The 27025-nt window shown below is 42.7% G+C and overlaps 2 protein-coding genes across 2 annotated transcripts; both read left to right on the forward strand.

The window, feature by feature from the left end:
* The first annotated feature begins 78 nt into the window (after positions 1 to 78).
* Positions 79 to 23474, forward strand: LOC306930013 (transmembrane protease serine 9-like). Its single transcript, XM_079510750.1, has 16 exons — positions 79 to 138; positions 464 to 561; positions 1088 to 1188; positions 2564 to 2689; positions 4287 to 4423; positions 6681 to 6823; positions 7648 to 7797; positions 8067 to 8071; positions 18309 to 18373; positions 18709 to 18806; positions 19358 to 19458; positions 20308 to 20433; positions 21156 to 21292; positions 22207 to 22349; positions 22983 to 23135; positions 23381 to 23474. Exons 1-16 carry the CDS (start codon positions 99 to 101, stop codon positions 23387 to 23389), a joined length of 1632 nt encoding a protein of 543 aa, XP_079366876.1. The 5' UTR covers positions 79 to 98; the 3' UTR covers positions 23390 to 23474.
* Positions 11627 to 17009, forward strand: LOC306929055 (elastase-1-like). The gene is made up of 8 exons (XM_079509415.1): positions 11627 to 11754; positions 12070 to 12167; positions 12729 to 12829; positions 13726 to 13851; positions 14580 to 14716; positions 15622 to 15764; positions 16511 to 16660; positions 16933 to 17009. Exons 1-8 carry the CDS (start codon positions 11715 to 11717, stop codon positions 16939 to 16941), a joined length of 804 nt encoding a protein of 267 aa, XP_079365541.1. The 5' UTR covers positions 11627 to 11714; the 3' UTR covers positions 16942 to 17009.
* Positions 23475 to 27025: the final 3551 nt, after the last annotated feature.

The raw sequence follows: 27025 nt of genomic DNA on the forward strand, positions 1-27025 counted from the left end.
TATTCCAGATTAACTGAAGGTCAACATCAGCTATAAAGGAAGGGGACTAGTGGAGTAGCCCCATTTCTTTGCAGACACATTTTGGAACACTTGCAGACATGCTCAGACTTTTGGTGTTGACCACTTTTGCAGCCATGGGTAAATGCAGACACCTGCACAACACGCACACACGCGCATACGCACACACGCGCATACGCACGCACGCACGCACGCACGCACGCACGCACACACGCATGCGCACGCACACACACGTACACACACACACAGAGGGTTTTACTTTTTGTCCCTCGCTCGCACACTTTCATTCTCCTTTCTCTTTCTCACCTTTTCACACACGCACACACGTACGCACGCTTGGAAATGCATTTAAATGATGTAACAGTATTGTTTTGGCACAGCTGTGAAACTATATGCCCAATTAGTTGACATTGTTTTCTGCTTGTCTCCCATGTGTGCTCCTCAGTGCTGGCTGACCTGGAGCCTCAGCCCAGGTATCTCAGCAGGGTTGAGGAGAGGGTTGTGGGAGGGGAGGTGGCCAGTCCCAACTCATGGCCCTGGCAGGTAACATTTTGCAACATACACAGCAATGTCCTCGTGTGCATTTAACCCAGAGAGAGTTAAATGCTATAACAAAATGGACCCCTAATTAAAATCTTCATCTTCAAAAGGTCATGCCCAAAATAGGAGTGATAGGTTGAAAGTCGCACATATGTGTAGCCTATACCGTGTATATACACAGACATTTTGGAATTCTGCTCATGAGATTTGAACCCTGTGGCTGTGGAAATTGACATCTTAAAGTTCAACTAAAGTTCATATGGTGATAAAATGGACTGTGGTAAAAACATTAAAAAGTCCGCACACAGCTCTGCTCCACAGTGTTCCGTTTATGGTGAAAACACTGACATTACAGGGTTGACGACGTTTCAGCCATTGTTGGAACACTCATCGCAGAGATATTAGGCTTTTTGGTCGTCAGGCAGAGACTCTGAGCCAATTCTGCTACGCCTGGTCATTATTTAACCCTAACCTTAAGCTTGGTATGAGAATTTCTTTCACTAGAACCGTGTTTTTTTGTTTCTCTCAGATCTCTCTTCAGTACAAGTCTGGCAGCAGGTTCTACCACACCTGTGGAGGAACCCTGATCACGACATCATGGGTGATGACTGCTGCGCACTGTGTGGACAGGTAACGTACTGTACTATTTGTAGTAAAGTACCAGCCTTCTCTTTATTTTATTGGTCGTGAATTTGAGTTATCCTCATACAGTAGGTCCAACATTTGGCTTAATTCCTCTTAAACCATAATCTACTTAAACCATATGGTAACCAAACCCTAAGAAATGACCTCTGGCCACATCTTTGGCCACCTAATATTTTCCTTCCACACCAAATGTCTTCACCGAAAATATATATCTATATTTTTTCCCAAATGTTCGCCTATTTTTGAGGATGTTCATCTGGTACGATATACCTGAATAGGGACGCTAGGGTACAAGTGGTTAAACACAAAAAACATTTTGTGTATGAAGCTACTATTAGCTCAAAATCTATGTTTACCAAAATACAGAAACAGCCTGCCATTTGCCGTTTGCCAAGTATAGACATTTGGGTTTGCGTTTAGTGAAAAACAATCTCTAATCCACTCACTCACTCAAAAAGAAAGAAGTAAAGCCTGCAGTGAGGGGCTGAGTTTCAACGAGGACAGCTGTGCTGCGTTACACAGAATGTTTGGGGAGTGATCACTATCACTAATGATTACGAGGCACAAGCCACTGCGGGTTAGATGACAACTCAATGGAGAGACTGTCATGTTGTGACTTCTTTCTGACAGCAATGGAAATCTAATTTCACTGTGACAGCAATGGTGTTCAAATTATACCAGGCATCAAGGCATGATACAGTCTCAGTCTGTCGTATTGTGTTGTTTTCCGAGGTCTGATGTGCCTCATTGTATTCACTTAATATAGCGCCTGAAATGCCATTCTATACACATTTCACGCCAGGCCTCTGTCACTGACGGGAGTATTGCATCTTTTGAACCGTGTGATTACGCCAAATACGGTATAGGAATGCCTTCCTTTTGAAAGGCATTTTAAGGCAAGCACTTAAATGCAGTATGCAAAGTACAGTACAATTGGAGGCCTTGGAAAAAACAGAAAGTGAATTAGCGAAAAAAGATAGATGGACGGACGGACGGACGGACGGACGGACGTTTTATTAGTCCTTTGAGAAATTATGTCAGCACCTTTCTACATGTACAGTATCATGTTAATTACAAATACAGTACACACATTTGCCTTACAATATAACATGTATAGGCGAACATGTCAACTGCATCTAACACACACACACACACACACACACACACACACACACACACACACACACACACACACACACACACACACACACACACACACACACACACACACACACACACACACACACACACACACAGATTATGGACGAGCAGCAGAGATAACGTTTACATGCAGAACTGAGTGCTATACGGTTATGGTTATCATAGTTGTAATGTGAACATGTCTGTCTTTCTACAACAGATCCAGGACGTGGCAAGTGGTTGCCGGCGAGCACGACCTGAATGTCGACAGTGGCAAGGAGCAGGTCCTCGGTGTCAGTCAGGTCTATATCCATCCCAAGTGGAACTCCAACAACGTGGCCTTAGGGTGAGCAGGATGGCACATCATTCTATCAGTTAGCATATACAGTTGGAGGCCATCGATATTGTCCTTTTCTTTTTGCTGAGGTTTGCGTGATCTGCGCAAAAGGACAGTTAACCCATTTTGGGCGGGAACCCCTTTTGGTGTTTTAAACATTATGTTATAATTTAGCTATTGAAAAATAGCAGATCTACAAGCTCATAGCGCGCCACCGAGTGGCGCGCTACGAGTTTGTAGGTCTGCTATTTTTGAAAAATCGTGAAAATATTTATTTCAGAAAACTGGAGGATTTAGAAGGATTTTTTTAAATTTTGAGGTCAGGCCTAAATGGGTCAAATGATAAGGGACAATATCGGTGGCACCCAACTGTAGATTTCACAACTCATTGTGGTTACACCAGTCGTTCCCAAACGTTTTCATGTGAAGGACCCCCAAATTGACACCAATTAGCCTGCGGACCCCCATTTGAAGAGATAATGCCTCAACCCGTTTAATGTCAAGGACCCTCAGTTTGACATGCATTAGTCTACGGACCCCCCATTTAATGGCATTTCTATCTCTGAGACCCCAGTTTATTATTGTAAAATTAATGTTAATTGAACTCTGAGAGTGTACAAATGGAACCAAATGGTCCCGTTAGGGTCCATTTGGTTCCATTTCACTCTCAGAGTTACAGACCCATAAGGGTCCATTTGGTTCCAAACTATCATTTAGCTGGGGACCCCCTGGAACTCCCTCAAGGGCCCCTGGGGGTCCCCGGACCCCACTTTGGGAACCACTGGGTTACACTGCCTGTTTGATTTTCTTTGGTACACCAGGGTTTACAGTTATAATCTGAAGATGATCTCAGTGTCTTTGCAGATACGTTCAAAGTAAATGTTCTGACACACGGTAGTACAGGTGTGTCAAGGTCTTTTTAAGTTATTATATTTCTAACTTATAGAAAAGAAACAGTTTGGATTGACATTTTGGACTAGTTACTAGTCCAACTGGCAGCCAGCAGTCTGTTGGCTTCGCTCAACATAGCCTCGGAAACCCAGACATTTTTATGCTCAACCCAACACCTACCCTGGCTGTGCTTCATTTCCCTTGTGGTATCCGGAGAACTCGCCAGTTTACCAACTCGCCGCGATTTATTGGAGTTTAGTTTGACCTCACCTTCATTTAAATTGCATTGAATTGAGAGAGAGAGAGAGAGAGAGAGAGAGAGAGAGAGAGAGAGAGAGAGAGAGAGAAAGAGAGAGACACAGAGAGAGAGACAGAGGGAGAGAGGATAGTTGTTTAGAGTCAACACTAGAGAAAGTAGGAATGCTAAAAGTTTCAACACCAAAAGTACAGAAACAATGTAATTCATTAGTAAACAATTCCTGAAATGGTAGGCCTACTTATCATTGGTATTCACATACTCACCTTTTATTTCTAGCTGACCATTTAATTGCACAAAATACTTTGATCACTTTGGAAATGAACTATAACAGCTGTGAGTTTAACATACTACACTAATGAAGACAGCATGTTAGCATAGCGATGAAGACATTGATGAAGAATGCTCGCCGTGGCGACTTGGTAAACTGGCGAGTTCTCTGGTATCCTTTCTGTTTAGATGGGACATCGCCCTGCTGCGCCTCTCCGATCAAGCCACCCTGAACAGCTACGTCCAGCTGGGCTCTCTGCCTCCTTCTGACCAGATCCTGCCCCACAACAATAACTGCTTCATCACTGGATGGGGACGCACTGCCAGTGAGTTGGATATTCATGAGCGGTGCCTTGGATGAGTTGATCTGCTGCACCCCACCGTCTTTAGTATTTGATGATGACGTATGATGATGATGATGTAGTCACTACATAAATGACTATAACGTCATGTGGGCCACTACATCAGGGGTGGGCAACTTTGACGACGGAGAGGGCCACTATAGTTCCACACTCACTCCAGAGGGCCACTATAGTTCCACACTCACTCCAGAGGGCCACTATAGTTCCACACTCACTCCAGAGGGCCACTATAGTTCCACACTCACTCCAGAGGGCCACTATAGTTCCACACTCACTCCAGAGGGCCACTATAGTTCCACACTCACTCCAGAGGGCCACTGTATTTCCGCACTCACTCCAGAGGGCCACTGTAGTTCCACACTCACTCCAGAGGGCCACTATAGTTCCACACTCACTCCAGAGGGCCACTATAGTTCCACACTCACTCCAGAGGGCCACTATAGTTCCACACTCACTCCAGAGGGCCACTATAGTTCCACACTCACTCCAGAGGGCCACTATAGTTCCACACTCCCTCCAGAGGGCCACTATATTTCCACACTCACTCCAGAGGGCCACTATATTTCCACACTCACTCCAGAGGGCCACTATATTTCCGCACTCACTCCAGAGGGCCACTATAGTTCCGCACTCACTCCAGAGGGCCACTATAGTTCCACACTCACTCCAGAGGGCCACTGTATTTCCGCACTCACTCCAGAGGGCCACTGTATTTCCGCACTCACTCCAGAGGGCCACTATATTTTCCACACTCACTCCAGAGGGCCACTATATTTTCCACACTCACTCCAGATGCCAAATTGCATATTTCTGTCGTAGCAAAAATGCGACGCGTGCAGTTGTAGATCAGCTATTTTTGCTATATTTGAATTGAAATCCTGAATAATGTTTTGCTATTTTCAAAGGGGAATCCTGAAAAGTAACCTTTTTATTTAATTTCAAATGCATTTAGTTATAGTTATGTTAGTTTTATGAACTAAATACAAATATATTGGACATAAGCTGCCCACATGACGTCCTAGTAATTCATTTTGCCATCGACTTAATGGGAATTTGGGGGCGGAATAACAATGCTTAGACACGCAAACACACAAAGCCATGCGTCAGAGCGGTTAGCAACGCTCAAAAATGCAGTAGAAATAAGAGGCTTTAGGACTGTAACTTGTTCCCGTCAATCATTTATGTGTGTTTTGAAAGCAAGCACCTTCCTCAGGGCACAGACTGTAGTACATGACTGACAACAACCCACACCAGGATGAAGTACATGAAAACAGAGGCGACCATGTGTAATAAATAAGTGTAGGGGTGGCGAAAGGCAATCTCTCAGAGATGGCGGCTCTACAGGGGGGGGGGGGGGGGGGGGGCGGGGGGTTGGGCATTGGGGGGGGAATAGACCACCCAGATTGGACTTTGTCCAGTCAAGATTCATGGCCAGTATTTAATAGTAATAAAACATATTCCAATATTTGAATATGTTTTACAAATGTCAAATCTATATGTTCTTTATATGATTATTATAAATATACATTTTCAAATGAATTGAATAGTTAATATTACAAGGTAATAAATGCAGAAGACATTATAATGCTCAACATAATTGCATTCTTTTGTTGTTGTTGGTGGTGCTGCTGCATAATTGTAGCCTACTTGTAGCCTACTTTTTCAACACACTACTGTGTTTATTGTATAGGCGAGTATTTGTTATACATAGATGTGTTACATAGAGATGGCCAGTGTATAGAATTAGACAGCAGTATAGTAATAGTATAAGTTGCTATAGTAGTAGTACTGTAGTAGTAGTGGTAGTAATAGAAGATTTGTGCCATTCCATCGCTGGGCTGGTGTCCCTCGGCCAAAATAGCCAATCTAAGAGCTCACAGCGCGACACATCGGCGATGGTGGCGCGTTGATACGTTGCCTGTTTTTGGCATGGGACTCCACCGCATCACTTGGTCGCCAAGGACTTATTTAACTTCTTTTTCATGATGTCCTGGAGCGCCAAGGACGTGTTTTTCGTGTTTTATAACATGGTAAAAAATAAAAAGTAAATTTTTTGAAAAAAATAAAAATATCTAAAATGAAAAAATATATATATGGTGGCGGTCTGGGACTGTTGGCGCCCCCTGGTGGCGGTGAATGAGTTTTAATATGAATCAAGCTTTACTGTATTCATACATGTACTGTATTGTACTCAAGGCTTTTTGCATGTCTCTTTTCCCAGCTGGTGGCAACCTGTCTGCCCAGCTGAAGCAGGCCTACCTCCCCCTGGTTGACTACAAGACCTGCAGCAGCCGACTATGGTGGGGAAGCACCGTCAAGGAATCCATGGTCTGTGGTGGAGGCGCTGCCGAGGCTGGCTGCAATGTGAGTATAGAAAAGAAAAACTACAACTGAAACTATTATCATAATTGTCATGATTTATGCCTTAAAGGAGCATTCAGTGATTTGGGTGATTTGGAAAAGACCCTGGTCCACCCGGTAACAAGATGTGCACATGTACACGCTCTACAGTGGGGGAAGTACAACAGACCAACAGCACATGCACCAATGCCCGCCCCACTCGATCATGATTGGAGGAAGGCCCCTCTCATCCTGATTGGATGAAGGCTTTGCCACCCAAAGCCCAAACCGAAACTAGGGTTTTTTGACCCCAGGGGCTCACTGGGGACAGGGAGGAACTCCTTATATGGTCAGCACACTTTATAGTAGGGAGGATTATCCAAAAAATAAGAAAAAATAAGTGATATTTGAATTAAGTGAAATCACTGAATATATCTTTAAATACATTAGCAGGCTGTTTGTTTGCGGCGTGACTCCCCAGAGGGCTAAATTTAGGTGACAGAACTTGTTCACATATTTTAAACTTTAATGTTAGAATGGAAGTCAATGAGACTCTAATCGGGCTGCAAGCCCAAATTTGGATTGGAATTTGGCTTATAAATGACAATGTCTGCCAGTACGTGTTTTGAGTCCCGGGTAGGACATAAATCTTACCGATTGCAGCTTTTAATGAAGATGTTTAATTTGAGTCAATATTTACACCATGCAAGTTAAAGTTTTACTTTGTGGCTTCAAATTGGACTAAAATGCAGAAAAGCATGCTTTATAAATAATCACACAACTGCCTCTGGCATGTGTTGCTGTCACTTAAATCACACCCTTGTGTCCTTTCTGTCTGCATACCATAGGGCGACTCTGGTGGCCCTCTGAACTGCCAGGTGGATGGTAGATACGTCGTCCATGGTATTGCCAGCTTTGTGTCCGGCTATGGCTGCGATACTCCCAAGAAGCCCACCGTCTTCACACGTGTCTCTGCCTACATCGATTGGATGAACTCGGTCAGTATAAGATCCATAACTAATGAAGTGATCTCTTACAGGAACATTTTTTATTCTTTATTCTTCAGTATAGAAGTGATATCATATGTATGTATGTACTCAAAAATAAATGGTGTGTAGACTAAAATAGAAATTTCAGTGCCACTCACTAAATCTCAAAAATCTTTCATGGTGTCACTTTTTCTTCCTTCAAAATGTGTACATTTAAGGTATTAAGGGTTAAAGTAAGGTCTATTATATTATTAAATACATGGTCTCTTTGTTTCCAGATCATGTAAGGAGGAACAGAAGAATTAAGTCTGCATTCAACTGTATGTCCATCAATCTTCTCCTTGTATAGTCTGATGCAGAAATAAACGCCAATCAATAAACTCATTGTATTTACTACTTTCTATCATTCTGAATAGTGTTTTATGCAGCATTTCACCATTATAATGATTCATGTGACATCAGAGGAGGTCACACAATTGCAAGTGCCATTGTGGATAATGGCTGCAAGTATAGTTGCAACTTGCAAGTAGTTGCACGTAGCTGCATGTTGCAAGGAGTTCAACCATTGGTGTGGTTTATTGGGCTTAAGGGATAGTTCAGATTTTGTTTTTCTTAAGCTGTATGAAATACTTGCCATTAATATAGTGGTTGCAACTGTATTCATTGATTGCCCGAGTCCGGGAGTACCACAGCCCACCACAAAATGGCCGGAACTACTTAATATTTCACCAAAACCAGAGCAGAACTCCCACCACGGGACTCGGGCAATCAATTAATACAGTTGCAACCACTATATTAATGGCAAGTATTTCATACAGCTTAAGTTAAAAAAATCTGAACTATCCCTTTAAGGCTGGCACTAGAGGAGATGCAATGGGGTTACTTAAGGTTCAGCCTCCATAAAGTATGGAGGCGCAAATTCCATGGCAATACATCCAGTAGTAGATATCCTGTTTAGGACCAGTGTTGAACTAATGTACAGTACAGTACCAGCTGGTATAACTGTCTGCCACACTGACAAAAAGAAATAGCATCACATTTGATAAATGTAAGTCAAGTTCACTTCACACATACATTGTGGGATATTGTATCAGTAAGTGCACTGATAATGACACAGGCAGCCACAGATGAGATATTGTTTGTTGCGTCTCACCCATGTAAAAATGAATGGACGACGTCACGCCGATACACAATACAGGCAGTAAATTAAGCCAATTTGGGAGCGATTTCAAATCTTTCTATATCCGGGTCGAAAGACACCCTGGACGAATGCTATTGGTTGGGACAAGACATGGGGCCACAGCAGGGGTGGGTCTTACTGAAAACCCACATGTACAACAATTATTCACACCCACCAACAAAATGAACTGCATCAGAAATACATATTTACAACTACAAACAATACTTTTGTTCTTAGAGACCCTATATGACATGCAAAAGAGGGGGTAATCCGGCTATCTAATTTATTTTTCTTTTTATCATGACATCACGCAGCAGTCTTATAATACTATTATATACTGTAGGCATATTACGGCTCCTGATAGTGTAAACCTGAAATTTGGCCTGGGGAGAATTAAGGCACCTCAGATGGGGACAGGGGGCTTGGTCACCGGGGCAGCTCGGGATTATGCAAAGGTTACCCTTGAAAAAAACCCGACGTCAACTCAATTTCATTGTAACTAAGATATTGGATAGAAATTCCGAAATTGTAATGCTATCTGCTATAGACTAACAAGCTAGCATGTGCAGCGGAGACGCTGAGCAGAGTTGTGAAGAGTGAAGTGCGAACTTGTCAATCAAAATCACATCAAGGTAGCAACGCCGCTCCCACAGCATAGCCGACTTATTACATGGTGATTGAAAGCAGACTTTAAAGTAGTGACTGGAAGCATAAAGTGACCATGTTTGGTCATTAATTAATCAATGATGAATTGCATTTTTATAGCGCTTTTGCTTTTCCAAGTGCTCGAAGCGCTTTACAAAGCAAAGCAAAGCAAAGTTCTTTGTTTACCCAGGGTGAATGGACTAAGCTCGAGACTTGTTTACAGCCAGACCCTGCTCATGAAACATTTCATGGTTGAGGTTCAATGCCTTGCTCAAGGGCACTTCAGCGTTGGTAATTTTAACGTGCCGGTCCGGGGATACGAACTGGCGACCTGCCGGTATCAAGACCGCTCCGCCACCGCTGCCTACAATGGTTCATTCATTCATTCATTGGGAGGTGAAGCGACAAACAGTCGACGCCAGCGTCCTCACTTCCCACATTCACACAGCAAAGGTGGCAAGCTCACACCGACCGACTGTTACGGCCCTTTAAAATTGGCTCGAACACCAAGGACCATGACATAAGGACAGTCAGTTTAAAAGTTTACCAAAAATATACCAAATTTATTTAAAATTAGGCAATAAATAGACACTGAACCCCAAACAAGCCAGGAATGCAACACACAAGACTGAATAGCTTCTTAATCAATAAAGGGTTAACTTAAATGCCAAAACAATAATAAACTCAAAACCTAACTAGGCATCCTACCAAACAAACAAAGATATGGGCTGGTAAACTAATAAGTGGGGGAGCCTGGGGAGCTATGCACTATGTGCATGTCGGAGTCCCCAGACTCCCCATAAACTACCAAAACCAAAATAAGAACTAAACTAGGCAAAAAAACTAACGGCAAACAAATACTTACGACCAGCCCAGTAACTGAAATAAAGCAAACCAAGAGCAACAGAACACAAGGGAACACAACTTTTCAGGTTGGGTGTTTGGGAGACAATGAGCTGCTCTCCACAGCTCCTCTTTATAGCCTGCTACTCATCACTCAATCAGGGAACAGCTGACACAGGGTGTGGCAGCCAGAGTCATCAGGTGATTGACAGGTGTCTGTTTAGACCAACAGAGGTCAGCAATATCACAGGCACTACAACAGAAAGACAGAGTAACATTAATGAACAGAATAGACAGATAGAGTATGAGTAGAGAGAGTATAGTGTGCCAGCACAGAACACCATGCGTTGATGCCATGTGTGCATAATATGTGCAAGCACCTAACACCGACTCATTGGAGGCAGTGTAGGGTTCAGTGTCTTGCCCAAGGACACTTCGACATGTGGACAGGAGGAGCCGGGATTCGAACCGCCGACCCAGGGATCATTGGACGACCTGCTCTCCTGAGCCACAGTCGCCCATCAAGTCTAAAGTTAAGCCAAAAAACTTGCAAAGCCATAGATAGAGGATAGTTTTTTCTGGGCCCGCACAGCAACACTACAGACTATACGCACAACTGTGTTTCTTTACAATTTGCTATTCTGTATGATGTCTCACCTGTACAAGAAACTACAATATACGCACAAGGGACTGTGTTTCTATATTTGCTATTTTTGTATATACTGACATTGCACACATTGCATATTATTATTTAGTATGACATACTGTATATGATCTGTTTTCCTTGTTTTCTTTCTTTTCTCTCAGAGAATTTCACCCACTTTTTTGCGCCTGTAAAACTGTGATGTAGGCTAACAATAAGAAGAATATATAACTGAGAAGATACTGATATTTTATTCCATAATGTTTTTTGTGGTTCCAAATCTGGACTGGATTATTATAGACCTGCTATTTGTCTCAACAACAACCACAATTGGCTATACATTTCACAGGCAGTCATTTTTCAGCCAAAAGGTTGGCTCATGCTATATGAGTATATGATCCATTTGCCATTGGTCTCACCAGGGGGTGTGAGGCCATTGGCTAAGATAACGTGTATGTCTGTCTGTGTGTGAGAGAGACCACAGGTGCATACCTGGCTGCTGACACAGGGGAAGGCTAACCACATATTCCAGATCAACTGAAGGTCAACATCAGCTATAAAAGAAGGGGAGTAGCCCCATTTCTTTGCAGAAACGTATTTTGGAACACTGCAGACATGCTCAAGTTTTTGGTGTTGACCACTTTTGCAGCCATGGGTAAATGCAGACACAACACGCACGCACGCACGCACGCACGCACAGACACAGGGTTTAACTTGTTGTGTCTTGCTCACGCACTTTCATTTTCCTTTTGATATGTTTATTGACAATGTTTACATGTACAGAAAAATGCACATAGTTATACATCACCATCAAAAGGATACACACAAACACACACACTCGCTAACAAACAAACACTCGCTTGGAAAAACATTTAAATGATGTAACGGTATTGTTTTGGCACAGCTGGGAAACTATAATGCCCAATTAGTTGACATTGTTTTCTGCTTGTCTCCCATGTGTGCTCCTCAGTGCTGGCTGACCTGGAGCCTCAGCCCAGGTATCTCAACAGTGTTGAGGAGAGGGTTGTGGGAGGTGAGGTGGCCAGTCCCAACTCATGGCCCTGGCAGGTAACATTTAGCAAAATACATACACAGCAATGTCCTCGGTGTGCATTTACTGTAACCCCGAGAGAGTGAAATGCTATACCAAAATGGACCCCTAATTCAAATCTTTTAAAGGTCATGCCCAAAATAGGAGTGATAGGTTGAAAGTAGCACATATGTGTAGCCTATACCGTGGATATACACAGACATTTTAGAATTCTGCTCATGAGATTTGAACCCTGTGGAAATTGACATCTTAAAGTTCGACTTCATTCGTCCATTCACCAACCTATCTTCATATAATTGGTCCTCACTAATAGTCATGATAAAATGGGCCGTGGTAAAAACATTAAAAAGTCCGCACACAGCTCTGCTCCACAGTGTTCCGTTTATGGTGAAAACACTGACATTACAGGGTTGACGACGTTTCAGCCATTGTTGGAACACTCATTGCAGAGATATTAGGCTTTTTGGTCGTCAGGCAGACCAATTCTGCTACACCTGGTCATTATTTAACCCTAAGCTTGGTATGAGAATTATGGCATTTCTTTCACTAGAACCGTGTTTTTTTTTTTATTCTCTCAGATCACTCTTCAGTGGAAGTATGGTAGCACATGGCGCCACACCTGTGGAGGAACCCTGATCGGGAAATCATGGGTGATGACTGCTGCTCACTGTGTGGACAGGTAACGTACTGTACATACAGTTTGTAGTAAAGTACTGTACCAGCCTTCTCTTTATTGGTCGTGAATTTGAGTTATCCTCAAAGGTCAAACATTTGGCTTAATGCCTCTTAAACCATAGAGTTACGTTTAAACCCTATGTAATCAACTTAAACCTTATGTTAACCAAACCCTAAGAAATGATCCCTCCTTGGCCACCTCATTTCTTCCTACTACACCAAATGTCTTCACCGAAAATAGCCAATCTATATTTCTTCCCAAATGTTCGCCTAATTTTGAGAATGTTCGTCTGGTACGATATGAAAAGGAAGGGATGTCCGCACACTGTTTCTCTGCTCCCAGGGAATCTTATTAGTACTTTTATATTTTATATGTACTAATAGAATTTCCTGGGAGCAGAGAAACAGTGTGCGGGCATCCCTTCCTTTTCATTGTACGTATATTTTTGACCAGCACCTGTAGAATTTCTGGTCTGGTACGATATACCTGTATAGGGACGCTAGGGTTCAAGTGGTTAAACACGTGTAATGTGCATTTTGTGTAATAACTAAGCTACTATTAGCTCAAAATCTATTTGTAAACGTTTACCAGAATACAGAAACAGCCTGTGCATTCAATGATTGGAGAGAACACTAACGAGCATATAACGAGTTTGACACTTGTACAGCCCAATCAGTCAACTCAGTGCACATTTTCCTTTGAAGTTCAAAGGGATCAATTAAGAGCTCCTGCCAAGCCCCCCACCCACCCACAGACAGAAACGTCCCTATAAGAGTGTCAACATAAACAGTGGAATGTCAACATAAACAGTGGAACAAAACCAAAATACTCAAAGTTCTCAAAGTTACGTATAATGCCTTTAACAACAATATGTCTGTCTTTCATTCGCAAAAACACAGCCAGAGGACGTGGCGCGTGGTTCTTGGCGAGCACGACCTGAACGTCGACAGTGGCAAGGAGCAGGTCATGGGTGTCAGTCGTGTCTATATCCATCCCAAGTGGAACGCAAGCTTTCTATCCTCAGGGTGAGCAGGCAGATCATCCTAACATCCATCATAGATTTCAAAACTCATTGTGGTTACACTGCCTGTTTGATTTTCTTTGGTATACCAATTAGTTTACAGTTATAATCTGAAGGTGATCTCAAGAAAGAACATAGTAAATGTTTTCTCTGACACACGATAGTACTGGTGTGAAGGTCTTTTTTATGTTATTGTTATTTTTCTAACTTATAGAAAATAAACAGCTAAAGAAAAGTTTGGGTTGACATTCTTTTTTTTTGTTTATTTTTTATCTCATAATTTTGCAACCCATTTTTTTCACCCAGTGTCAATTATCTAATGTAATCCTGGGCGCTACAATTCCTCTGCCAACCTGGGGGGGGGGGGGGGGGGGGGGGGGGGCAGTGGACTGACCTCATGCTTCCTTCTATGCATGAGTAGTCCAAGCTGCTTCTTTTCACCTCACAGGGGAGCGTTTCCCCGGCTGGACGTAGCGCGTGGAAGGAACACGCTATTCCGACCTGCAGTTCCTTTCCCCTCCATCAGGCACCCAGGCTCGCCAGGGGGAGGTAGTTTAGAGACCAGGATTACTGTATGTTTTTTGTGAGGGTACCTACCCTAGGGGACACGGGGAGAATTGGGTTGACATTCTTTACTGTCAAAGTAACTATAGTGCAACTGGCAGCCAGCAGTCTGTTGGCTTCCCTCAACCCTACACCAACAGCTGAATGTGTGCTGTAATTTCTGTTTAGATGGGACATCGCCCTGCTGCGCCTCTCCGCTGACGCCACCCTGAACAGCTACGTCCAGCTGGGCTCCCTGCCTCCTTCTGGACAGATCCTGCCCCACAACAATAACTGCTTCGTCACTGGATGGGGAGTCACTTCCAGTGAGTTGGATATCAAATTAAAAATCACATCCGTGTGAAGTGAGGGGCGAACTTATCATCATACATCATCCATTCATTGTCAGTGAGTTGTTTGTGTAGGACAAAAATAGCCGATTTGCTCGTCTGCATATGACGTAAATTCTCCATTCATTGTCAATGGCATTTAATGTTTGTGTTAGGACAACATTGCCGATTTGCTCGTCTAGGCCTACATATGACGTAAATTCTCAATGGCATTTAATGTTTGTGTTACGACAAAAATATACACTATAGCTGAATATAGTAGGGGCTCAAAAATCACACCCGTATGAAGTTTGGGGCGCTCTTATCATCGTACATGTCCTACACATGTTTGTGTAGGGCAAAAATAGCTGGACATAGGATGGGCCACATCCCAGTGTGAAGTGAGCGGGTGATCCAAATACAGTAGAGACTAAAGAGGCTTTAGGACTGGGTTTCCGAGGCTATTAGGACTGTAACTTGTTCCCGTCAATCATTTATTTGCCTGTGTGTTTTGAAAGCAAGAACCTTCCTCACTTCTCAGGGCACAGTACACAGACTGACAAGTGACAACAACCCACACCAGGATGAAGTACATGAAAACAGAAGCGACCATGTGTAATAAATAAGTGTAGGGGTGGCGAAAGGCAATCTCTGTGATGGCCAGCTGTACTAGACAGTAGTAATAGTATATGTACTGTAGTAGTAATAGAAGATTTGTGCCTAATTCATATTCCATCGCTGGGCGGTGCAGTCCCTCCGCCAAAGTAGCCAATTTACTAGCTCACAACACGACACATTGACAATTGAGGCGCGTTGTCAGCTTATACGTTGGCTATTTTTGGTACGGGACTCAAGCTTTACTGTATTCTTGTATATATTCTCCTTCCCGTCTCTTTTCCCAGCTGGTGGCAGCATATCTGTCCAGCTGAAGAAGGCCTATCTTCCTCTGGTTGACCACGTGAACTGCACCAGACCTGACTGGTGGGGCAGCTCTGTGAAGACCAACATGGTGTGTGGCGGAGGCGGTGCCGAGGCTGGCTGCAATGTGAGTATATAAGAAAATCAGACCCGTCTGAACTGATTGGTGGTGGTGCTGTGTGTGTGTGTGTGTGTGTGTGTGTGTGTGTGTGTGTGTGTGTGTGTGTGTGTGTGTGTGTGTGTGTGTTAGGGCGGCTGTGACAGTGACACTTGGTGGTCAAGCAACGCTATTTCCGTACTTGGACATACTGTACACAGGGATGGAGGGACGGGAGGGAGGGACGGAGGGAGGGAGGGAGGGAGGGAGGGAGGGAGGGACGGACAGACAGACAGACAGACAGACAGACAGAGCTGTTCATTGGAGTGGCTAGCACCACTCAAAAACTACAACTGAAACTATTATCATAATGTCATGCGTGGCTCCCGGGAGAGAGATTAGTGCCACATTTAGGCCACAGAACTAATATTTGTTCACGTGTTTTCAATGGAATTTAATTTTATACTTGTTTATATATTATAGGCCTACTTTATATTTAAAACTTAAAATTTTGAATGGAAGTCAATGAGACTCCTCCACGAATTGCAGCTTTAAATGAAGATGTTTCATTTGAGTCAATATTTACACTGAGAGATGAGAGTTTAAATTTTACTATGTGGCTTCAAATTGAACCAGAATGCAGAAAAGGGCAGAAAAGAATAGAAGATTCAAAATCTCGCATGCTTTATAAATTATAATCCCTCTGGCATGTGCTGCTTTATCAGTAATTGGACCCTCGTGTCAACATACTTTCTCTTTCTGTCTGCATACCATAGGGCGACTCTGGTGGCCCTCTGAACTGCCAGGTGGATGGTAAATACGTCGTCCATGGTATTGCCAGCTTTGTGTCCGGCTATGGCTGCGATACTCCCAAGAAGCCCACCGTCTTCACACGTGTCTCTGCCTACATCGATTGGATGAACTCGGTCAGTATAAGATCCATAACTAATGAAGTGATCTCATACAGGAACATTTTTTATTCTTTATTCTTCAGTATAGAAGTGATATCATATGTATGTACTCAAAAATAAATGATGGTGTGTAGACTAAAATAGAAATTTCAGTGCCACTCACTAAATCTCAAAAATCTTTCATGGTGTCACTTTTTCTTCCTTCAAAATGTGTACATTTAAGGTATTAAGGGTTAAAGTAAGGTCTATTCTATTATTAAATACATGGTCTTTCTTTTTGTTTCCAGATCATGTAAGGAGGAACAGAAGAATTAAGTCTGCATTCAACTGTATGTCCATCAATCTTCTCCTTGTATAGTCTGATGCAGAAATAAACGCCAATCAATAAACTCATTGTATTTACTACTTTCTATCATTCTGAATAGTGTTTTATGCAGCATTTCACCATTTTAATGATTCATGTGACATCAGAGGATGTCACACAATTGCAAGAGCCATTGTGGATAATGGCTGCAAGTAGTTGCAACTTGCAAGTAGTTGCACGTAGTTGCATGTTGAACTACTTAATATTTCACCAAAACCAGAGCAGAACTCCCACCACGGGACTCGGGCAATCAATTAATACAGTTGCAACCGCTATATTAATGGCAAGTATTTCATACAGCTCAAGTTAAAAAAGATCTGAACTATCCCTTTAAGGCTGGCACTAGAGGAGATGCAATGGGGTTACTTAAGGTTCAGCAAGGTTCAACCTCCATAAAGTATGGAAGCGCAAATTCCATGGCAATACATCCAGTAGTCTTCAAGATATCCTGTTTAGGACCAGTGTTGAACTAATGTACAGTACAGTACCAGCTGGTATAACTGTCTGCCACACTGAATAGCATCACATTTGATAAATGTAAGTCAAGTTCACTTCACACATACATTGTGGGATTGTGGTAAAGACAGACTGACTTTCCCACTTATGTCTTTTTACCCCAAGTATTTTATGTTTCAATACAATCACCTTATGCATTACAAATGGACAAACTCAGTTGAAATATACATTTATTGATTTAAAGAAAAAGCTCATTGCTCAACCAAACTTACTTCCTGTTTTTGGGTTTGATCATCCAAAACAGTCACAGCTGATTCCAGGGATCCTTTTATAGGCTGGTGGAGGAACCTAATTGGGATTTACCACTTATGGGTGTGTGTGTGTGTGTGTGTGTGTGTGTGTGTGTGTGTGTGTGTGTGTGTGTGTGTGTGTGTGTGTGTGTGTGTGTGTGTGTGTGTGTGTGTGTGTGTGTATTTGTATTATGTAACTTTATATTATGAATGAATTTTTGTGGTTCCAAATCTGGACTGGATTATTATAGACCTGATATTTGTCTCAACAACAACCACAATTGGCTATACATTTCACAGGCAGTCATGTTTTTGTTTATTTCTCAGCCAAAAGGTCATGCTATATGAGTATACAGTATGATCCATTTGCCATTGGTCACACCAGGACGTGTGAGGCCATATAAGATAACGTGTATCATGTCTGTCTGTGTGTGAGAGAGACCACAGGTGCATACCTGGCTGCTGACACAGGGGAAGGCTAACCACACATTCCAGATCAACTGAAGGTCAACATCAGCTATAAAAGAAGGGGAGTAGCCCCATTTCTTTGCAGAAACGTATTTTGGAACACTGCAGACATGCTCAAGTTTTTGGTGTTGACCACTTTTGCAGCCATGGGTAAATGCAGACACAACACGCACGCACGCATGCACGCACGCACGCATGCACGCACGCACGCACAGACACAGGGTTTAACTTGTTGTGTCTTGCTCACGCACTTTCATTCTCCTTTTGATATGTTTATTGACAATGTTTACATGTACAGAAAAATGCACATAGTTATACATCACCATCAAAAGGATACACACAAACACACACACTCGCTAACAAACAAACACTCGCTTGGAAAAACATTTAAATGATGTAACGGTATTGTTTTGGCACAGCTGTGAAACTATAATGCCCAATTAGTTGACATTGTTTTCTGCTTGTCTCCCATGTGTGCTCCTCAGTGCTGGCTGACCTGGAGCCTCAGCCCAGGTATCTCAGCAGGGTTGAGGAGAGGGTTGTGGGAGGTGAGGTGGCCAGTCCCAACTCATGGCCCTGGCAGGTAACATTTAGCAACATACATACACAGCAATGTCCTCGGTGTGCATTTACTGTAACCCCGAGAGAGTGAAATGCTATACCAAAATGGACCCCTAATTCAAATCTTTTAAAGGTCATGCCCAAAATAGGAGTGATAGGTTGAAAGTAGCACATAAGCCTATACCGTGTATATACACAGACATTTTGGAATTCTGCTCATGGGATTTGAACCCTGTGGAAATTGACATCTTAAAGTTCGACTTCATTCGTCCATTCACCAACCTATCTTCATATAATTGGTCCTCACTAATAGTCATGATAAAATGGGCCGTGGTAAAAACATTAAACAGCTCTGCTCCACAGTGTTCCGTTTATGGTGAAAACACTGACATTACAGGGTTGACAACGTTTCAGCCATTGTTGGAACACTCATCGCAGAGATATTAGGCTTTTTGGTCGTCAGGCAGAGACTCTGAGCCAATTCTGCTACACCTGGTCATTATTTAACCCTAAGCTTGGTATGAGAATTATGGCATTTCTTTCACTAGAACCGTGATTTTTTTATTCTCTCAGATCACTCTTCAGTGGAAGTATGGTAGCACATGGCGCCACACCTGTGGAGGAACCCTGATCGGGACATCATGGGTGATGACTGCTGCTCACTGTGTGGACAGGTAACGTACTGTACAAACAGTTTGTACTAGTAAAGTACTGTACCAGCCTTCTCTTTATTGGTCGTGAATTTGAGTTATCCTCAAAGGTCAAACATTTGGCTTAATGCCTCTTAAACCATAGAGTTACGTTTAAACCCTATATAATCAACTTAAACCTTATGATCCCTCCTTGGCCACCTCATTTCTTCCTTCTACACCAAATGTCTTCACCGAAAATAGCCAATCTATATTTTTTCCCGAATGTTCGCCTAATTTTGAGAATGTTTGTCTGGTACGAAATGAAAAGGAAGGGATGTCCGCACACTGTTTCTCTGCTCCCAGGGAATTTTATTAGTACTTTAATATTTTATATGTACTAATAGAATTTCCTGGGAGCAGAGAAACAGTGTGCGGGCATCCCTTCCTTTTCATTGTACGTATATTTTTGACCAGCACCTGTAGAATTTCTGGTCTGGTACGATATACCTGTATAGGGACGCTAGGGTTCAAGTGGTTAAACACGTGTAATGTGCATTTTGTGTAATAACTAAGCTACTATTAGCTCAAAATCTATTTGTAAACGTTTACCAGAATACAGAAACAGCCTGTGCATTCAATGATTGGAGAGAACACTAACGGGCATAGAACGACTTTGACACTTGTACATTTTCCTTTGAAGTTCAAAGGGATCAATTAAGAGCTCCTGCCAAGCCCCCCACCCACCCACAGACAGAAACGTCCCTAGGGAAGAGTGTCAACAGTGGAATGTCAACATAAACAGTGGAACAAAACCAAAATACTCAAAGTTCTCAAAGTTACGTATAATGCCTTTAACAACAATATGTCTGTCTTTCATTCGCAAAAACACAGCCAGAGGACGTGGCGCGTGGTTCTTGGCGAGCACGACCTGAACGTCGACAGTGGCAAGGAGCAGGTCATGGGTGTCAGTCGTGTCTATATCCATCCCAAGTGGAACGCAAGCTTTCTATCCTCAGGGTGAGCAGGCAGATCATCCTAACATCCATCATAGATTTCAAAACTCATTGTGGTTACACTGCCTGTTTGATTTTCTTTGGTATACCAATTAGTTTACAGTTATAATCTGAAGGTGATCTCAAGAAAGAACATAAAGTAAATGTTTTCTCTGACACACGATAGTACTGGTGTGAAGGTCTTTTTTATGTTATTGTTATTTTTCTAACTTATAGAAAATAAACAGCTAAAGAAAAGTTTGGGTTGACATTCTTTTTTTTTGTTTATTTTTTATCTCATAATTTTGCAACCCATTTTTTTCACCCAGTGTCAATTATCTAATGTAATCCTGGGCGCTACAATTCCTCTGCCAAACTGGGGGGGGGGGGGGGGGGGGGGCAGTGGACTGACCTCATGCTTCCTTCTATGCATGAGTAGTCCAAGCTGCTTCTTTTCACCTCACAGGGGAGCGTTTCCCCGGCTGGACGTAGCGCGTGGAAGGAACACGCTATTCCGACCTGCAGTTCCTTTCCCCTCCATCAGGCACCCAGGCTCGCCAGGGGGAGGTAGTTTAGAGACCAGGATTACTGTATGTTTTTTGTGAGGGTACCTACCCTAGAGGACACGGGGAGAATTGGGTTGACATTCTTTACTGTCAAAGTAACTATAGTGCAACTGGCAGCCAGCAGTCTGTTGGCTTCCCTCAACCCTACACCAACAGCTGAATGTGCTTAATTTCTGTTTAGATGGGACATCGCCCTGCTGCGCCTCTCCGCTGACGCCACCCTGAACAGCTACGTCCAGCTGGGCTCCCTGCCTCCTTCTGGACAGATCCTGCCCCACAACAATAACTGCTTCGTCACTGGATGGGGAGTCACTTCCAGTGAGTTGGATATCAAATTAAAAATCACATCCGTGTGAAGTGAGGGGCGAACTTATCATCATACATCATCCATTCATTGTCAGTGAGTTGTTTGTGTAGGACAAAAATAGCCGATTTGCTCGTCTACATATGACGTAAATTCTCCATTCATTGTCAATGGCATTTAATGTTTGTGTTAGGACAACAATGCCGATTTGCTCGTCTAGGCCTAAATATGACGTAAATTCTCAATGGCATTTAATGTTTGTGTTACGACAAAAATATACACTATAGCTGAATATAGGAGGGGCTAGCGCCCCTCAAAAATCACACCCGTATGAAGTGAGGGGCGCTCTTATCATCGTACATGTCCTACACATGTTTGTGTAGGGCAAAAATAGCTGGACATAGGATGGGCCACATCCCAGTGTGAAGTGAGCGGGTGATCCAAATACAGTAGAGACTAAAGAGGCTTTAGGACTGGGTTTCCGAGGCTATTAGGACTGTAACTTGTTCCCGTCAATCATTTATTTGCCTGTGTGTTTTGAAAGCAAGAACCTTCCTCACTTCTCAGGGCACAGTACACAGACTGACGAGTGACAACAACCCACACCAGGATGAAGTACATGAAAACAGAAGCGACCATGTGCAATAAATAAGTGTAGGGGTGGCGAAAGGCAATCTCTGTGATGGCCAGCTGTACTAGATAGTAGTAATAGTATATGTACTGTAGTAGTAATAGAAGATTTGTGCATAATTCATATTCCATCGCTGGGCGGTGCAGTCCCTCAGCCAAAGTAGCCAATTTACTAGCTCACAACACGACACATTGACGATTGAGGCGCGTTGTCAGCTTATACGTTGGCTATTTTTGGTACGGGACTCAAGCTTTACTGTATTCTTGTATATATTCTCCTTCCCGTCTCTTTTCCCAGCTGGTGGCAGCATATCTGTCCAGCTGAAGCAGGCCTATCTTCCTCTGGTTGACCACGTGAACTGCACCAGACCTGACTGGTGGGGCAGCTCTGTGAAGACCAGCATGGTGTGTGGCGGAGGCGGTGCCGAGGCTGGCTGCAATGTGAGTATATAAGAAAATCAGACCCGTCTGAACTGATTGGTGGTGGTGCTGTGTGTGTGTGTGTGTGTGTGTGTTAGGGCGGCTGTGACAGTGACACTTGGTGGTCAAGCAACGCTATTTCCGTACTTGGACATACTGTACACAGGGATGGAGGGACGGACGGAGGGACGGACGGACGGACAGACAGACAGACAGACAGAGCTGTTCATTGGAGTGGCTAGCACCACTCAAAAACTACAACTGAAACTATTATCATAATGTCATGCGTGGCTCCCGAGAGGGCGAGAGAGAGATTAGTGCCACATTTAGGCCACAGAACTAATATTTGTTCACGTGTTTTCAATGGAATTTAATTTTATACTTGTTATAGGCCTACTTTATATTTTAAACTTAAAATTTAGAATGGAAGTCAATGAGCTTTAAATGAAGATGTTTCATTTGAGTCAATATTTACATTGAGAGATGAGAGTTTAAGTTTTACTATGTGGCTTCAAATTGAACCAGAATGCAGAAAAAGGCAGAAAATAATAGAAGATTCAAAATCTTGCATGCTTTATAAATTATAATCCCTCTGGCATGTGCTGCTTTATCAGTAATTAGACCCTTGTGTCAACATACTTTCTGTCTGCATAGGGCGACTCTGGTGGCCCTCTGAACTGCAAGGTGGATGGTAAATACGTCGTCCATGGTATTGCCAGCTTTGTGTCCGGCAGGGGCTGCGATACTCCCAAGAAGCCCACTGTCTTCTCACGTGTCTCTGCCTACATCGATTGGATGAACTCTGTGGTCAGTATAAGATAACTAATAATCTCATATAAGGAACATTTGTTTTTGAACTCCCGGCTTCAGTATAGAAGCGATATCATGTATACTGTATGTACTGAAAAATAAATGGCTTGTTTTGCAGACTAAATCTCAAAACTCTTTCATGGTGTCACCATTCTCTTGCTAAATGTGTACATTTAAGGTATTCAGGGTTAAATTATGGTATTTTCTATTATTAAATACATGGTCTTTCTCTTTGTTTCCAGATCATGTAAGGAGAAGGAGAATTAACTCTGCATTCAACTATATGTCCATCAATCTTTTCCTTGGGCAGTCTGATCCCTCTGTGCAGAAATAAACACAAACAATAACAAACAATAACAAACAATAAACTCATTGTGTTTACTACTTATCATTGTCATTATATCATTATATCTGTTTTATGCAGCATTATAGCCTTTAAATGATGCATGTGACATCAGAGTATGTAATCTTAACAGTTATATAGGGAAGGACACAGATGACAGAGCATTGCAAGCAGTCTATTTTCAGGAAGGTCACTCAAACCTCAATCTGAGAACCCATCGTCAATAAATAATGGAAACACTGTCTAAATTCTAGACTCCAGGTTTTACACCTTAATTGTTAAATTATCAGCTGAAATGATTCAATGGAGCTCTCTTTATATATAGCCCTCTCATAAAGACAAAGACATATCTGCAAAGACTCCAATGTACTGTACTGTCACAACACATAAAGGCCATGACATTTGGTGTTCAAAGGTAAAGGTCAAGAAGTTTGATTAAACACTATAGCCTATGCTGACAGGAGTCCCCTAAGGCTCTATATTTGGCACTCCTCCTTTTTCCCTTTTTATACCAAATTACTTCTCAGAAAATACCAGATACAAGCTCACACACGTTGAGAGCTTGTATGTAGATCTATTTTTGAGTGGTGTAAACCACTCCTACAACTGGCTTTGTTGATACTCCTACAACTGGCTTTGTTTGTCTGTCTGTCTGTCTGTCTGTGCTCAAAAAATGAGCACGGTTGCTATGGTCACCCAGTTCACACGGGTGTGATTTCATTACGTCAGACATTACGTCAGACCACAGCTGATCAGTCTATATAAGACCTTACACCACTCAGTTCACACGGGTGTGATTTTTAGTTTACGTGTCTGTCTGTCTGTTTGTCTGTCTGTCTGTTCGTACCAAAAAATGAGCATGGTTGCTATGGTCACCCAGTTCACACGGGTGTGATTTCATTACGTCAGACCACAGCTGATCAGTCTATATAAGACCTTACACCACTCAGTTCACACGGGTGTGATTTTTTGCTGTATGTCCGGATATTTTGGCAAATGTTTGCCTATTATGACATGCCTATATATAGAATAGGGAGGCTAGAGTTCACGTAACACATTCCTCATTTCCTCATACCTGACGAACACCCATAAGGGGTCGAAACGTTGTCATCCTCCTAATTGAATAACATTCCTGTGGGAGCTACGAAACAGTGTGCAGACTACTTCTCCTTCTCCTGCACGTAACACATTGTCATTGACATATATGCACACCTCCTCGTTACCCTGGTCCCTATTCAGTGACTACTACAGAATACAAACGGGCCCCTTCATAGACCAAAAGAGTAATTCCTAGGAGTTTCTCTCCAGCTCTCACTTGGTCTTTATTTATCCTCTACTCGACAAACAGAAGTATTGCAAGGAAGAGTCAACAAGCATGTGTATCTTGTTGTCTTGCCTCTGACTGTGTCTCTACTATCATCACTAGCATTAACAGTTATCTAAGTGAGCTAACATCAAACACCTTTATACGAGCAACAACCAACATTCATATCATTCCCCACGGTTTTGTTTGTTTGCTTTCTAAAACAGGTATACTGTGGTACGCATTTGAGTGAAGTGAGAGTACAGAAAAGATACAGCTTCAGGCAAACAACACCTTTCTGAATGAGAACCGCCGGTGTTGTGTAAATAATAGGTGCTGAGTAAAGGAATGATTGTGTGGGACAAAACACAGGTGCATACCTGGCTGCTGACACAGGCCATGTGTGAGCACATTATCCAAATTAAATGAAGGCCAACCTAGGGTCTCAGGAGGCCTTTTGACCCAAAACATGCTCAGCGATTACTCTCATAGTAGCTGCCTGTAGGTATACCGTAATAAGATTTCAAGCTGCAGCTGCAGTAGCCTCGGTCCCAGGCTCACTTAACTGCGAAAAAGAAGAGCCTGGTCACAACCTAAGGCAAAGAAGCTATCGAAAGGCGGGACTTCCGCCGTGTAACCCCCCCCCCCCCCCCCCCCCCCGGAAGTTAACGTTTTTTGACCAATCGCAGCGTTGTGTTCCCGAAAATGTATTCCCGCTGAAATGATCATTGGGTGGGGACTAGTAAACACAGCCGCACCGCGTGACGTAGTTATCTTACACGCAACACTTCCGCCACTTCCGCTGATAGTCTTTTCAGCGTACTTCTTGCCCAGGGTGCAGCTGCAGTGCTACTCAACCTGCGGCCTGTACGTTGGCCGCATGCGGCTCCTGCTTCTGCGGCCCGTCATGGTCATACCAATAAAAACACAATAATTTGTTTTTTTTTCCATTGTTTTGAACAAGATTGTAGGATTGTATACGGTATGCGCCCCTTTATTTGTTTGTTCCAAGATTGTAGGCGCCCCTTGTTTATTCCAAAATAAAGTGATATGGCCTGATGTCAGCTGAGTATTAACCACTTACTTATTGATTCAACTGTGATAATTGGTTCATTTATATGTTCTCTTCACATTTTGTGAACATTTTGTAACTTCATCATTAATCACAATGTTCATTGAGGTTTGGCCTTATAGATAGAAATGTGGCTTTTTACTGTGTGTTTTCATTTTTGAGTGGTGTAAACCACTCCTACAACTGGCTTTTTTGTGCAGAAAAAATGAGCATGGTGGCTATGTTCACCCTGTTGTAATGACGTAATGAAATCACACCCGGGTGAACAGGGTGAACATAGCAACCATGCTCATTTTTTCTGCACAAAAAAGCCAGGTAATGAGTCAGCCATGATTTCATTACGTCAGACAGACCTTACACCACTCAGTTCACACGGGTGTGATTTTATTAGACTATAGTCATGTAGTCCTCCTGAAACATTTTATAGGCCCGTCAATCTAAGCTGAAAAGGGGGCGTGACCAAAAATAAATTGCCAATATAGAGGGTATGCACGTGACATCATCAGACCCGGAAGTTATGCAGGAATGCCTACTGAGTGGCAAAAAATACTTTCTGGCCTTGACAACCCATGCATCCAAACAGAAAAGTCCAATCTGGTTGCATTAAACAACGTTAGCCCAGGCGGTGGCGTAACCGTCTGGGCACCCGACTGGTAATCCAGTCGCAGTGTGCCGCGGGTTCGACTCCCGAGCCCGACACGGCCTTTACTGCATGTCTTCCCCCATCTCTCTCCCGTTTCCTGTCAGCCTACTGTCTGTCCCTTCAAAAACCAATAAAAGGCGTAAGCCGCAAGAACATATCTTAAAAAAAACAAAAAAAAACAACGTTAAACAATGTTAAAGTCACTTTGCATGTTGCTTTGCCACTCGATGTGCCATTCATTTTAAGCATGCGCATACCCTCTATAGTAATGATCCTTAGGGTCATCCAAATAACAAAACAAATTGTGAATGCACACTGTGCAGTGCATATTGTACATTTTTTAAGAAAGTTATCAAGATGAAATTTCCCCAGTTGATTACTTACATGAAGACAATGATGTATTGTAGTGCATTACAAGTTTTCTGAAATTGTATATTTAAATATGCAAATTAGGCATTAGGCTATATAGGACAATATGCCCGAATTTGCTAAACTTTACAGAATCAAAATCGGAAAATTGGATACA

Source organism: Electrona antarctica, assembly GCF_951216825.1.
Source record: "Electrona antarctica genome assembly, chromosome: 9".
Lineage (NCBI taxonomy): Eukaryota > Metazoa > Chordata > Actinopteri > Myctophiformes > Myctophidae > Electrona > Electrona antarctica.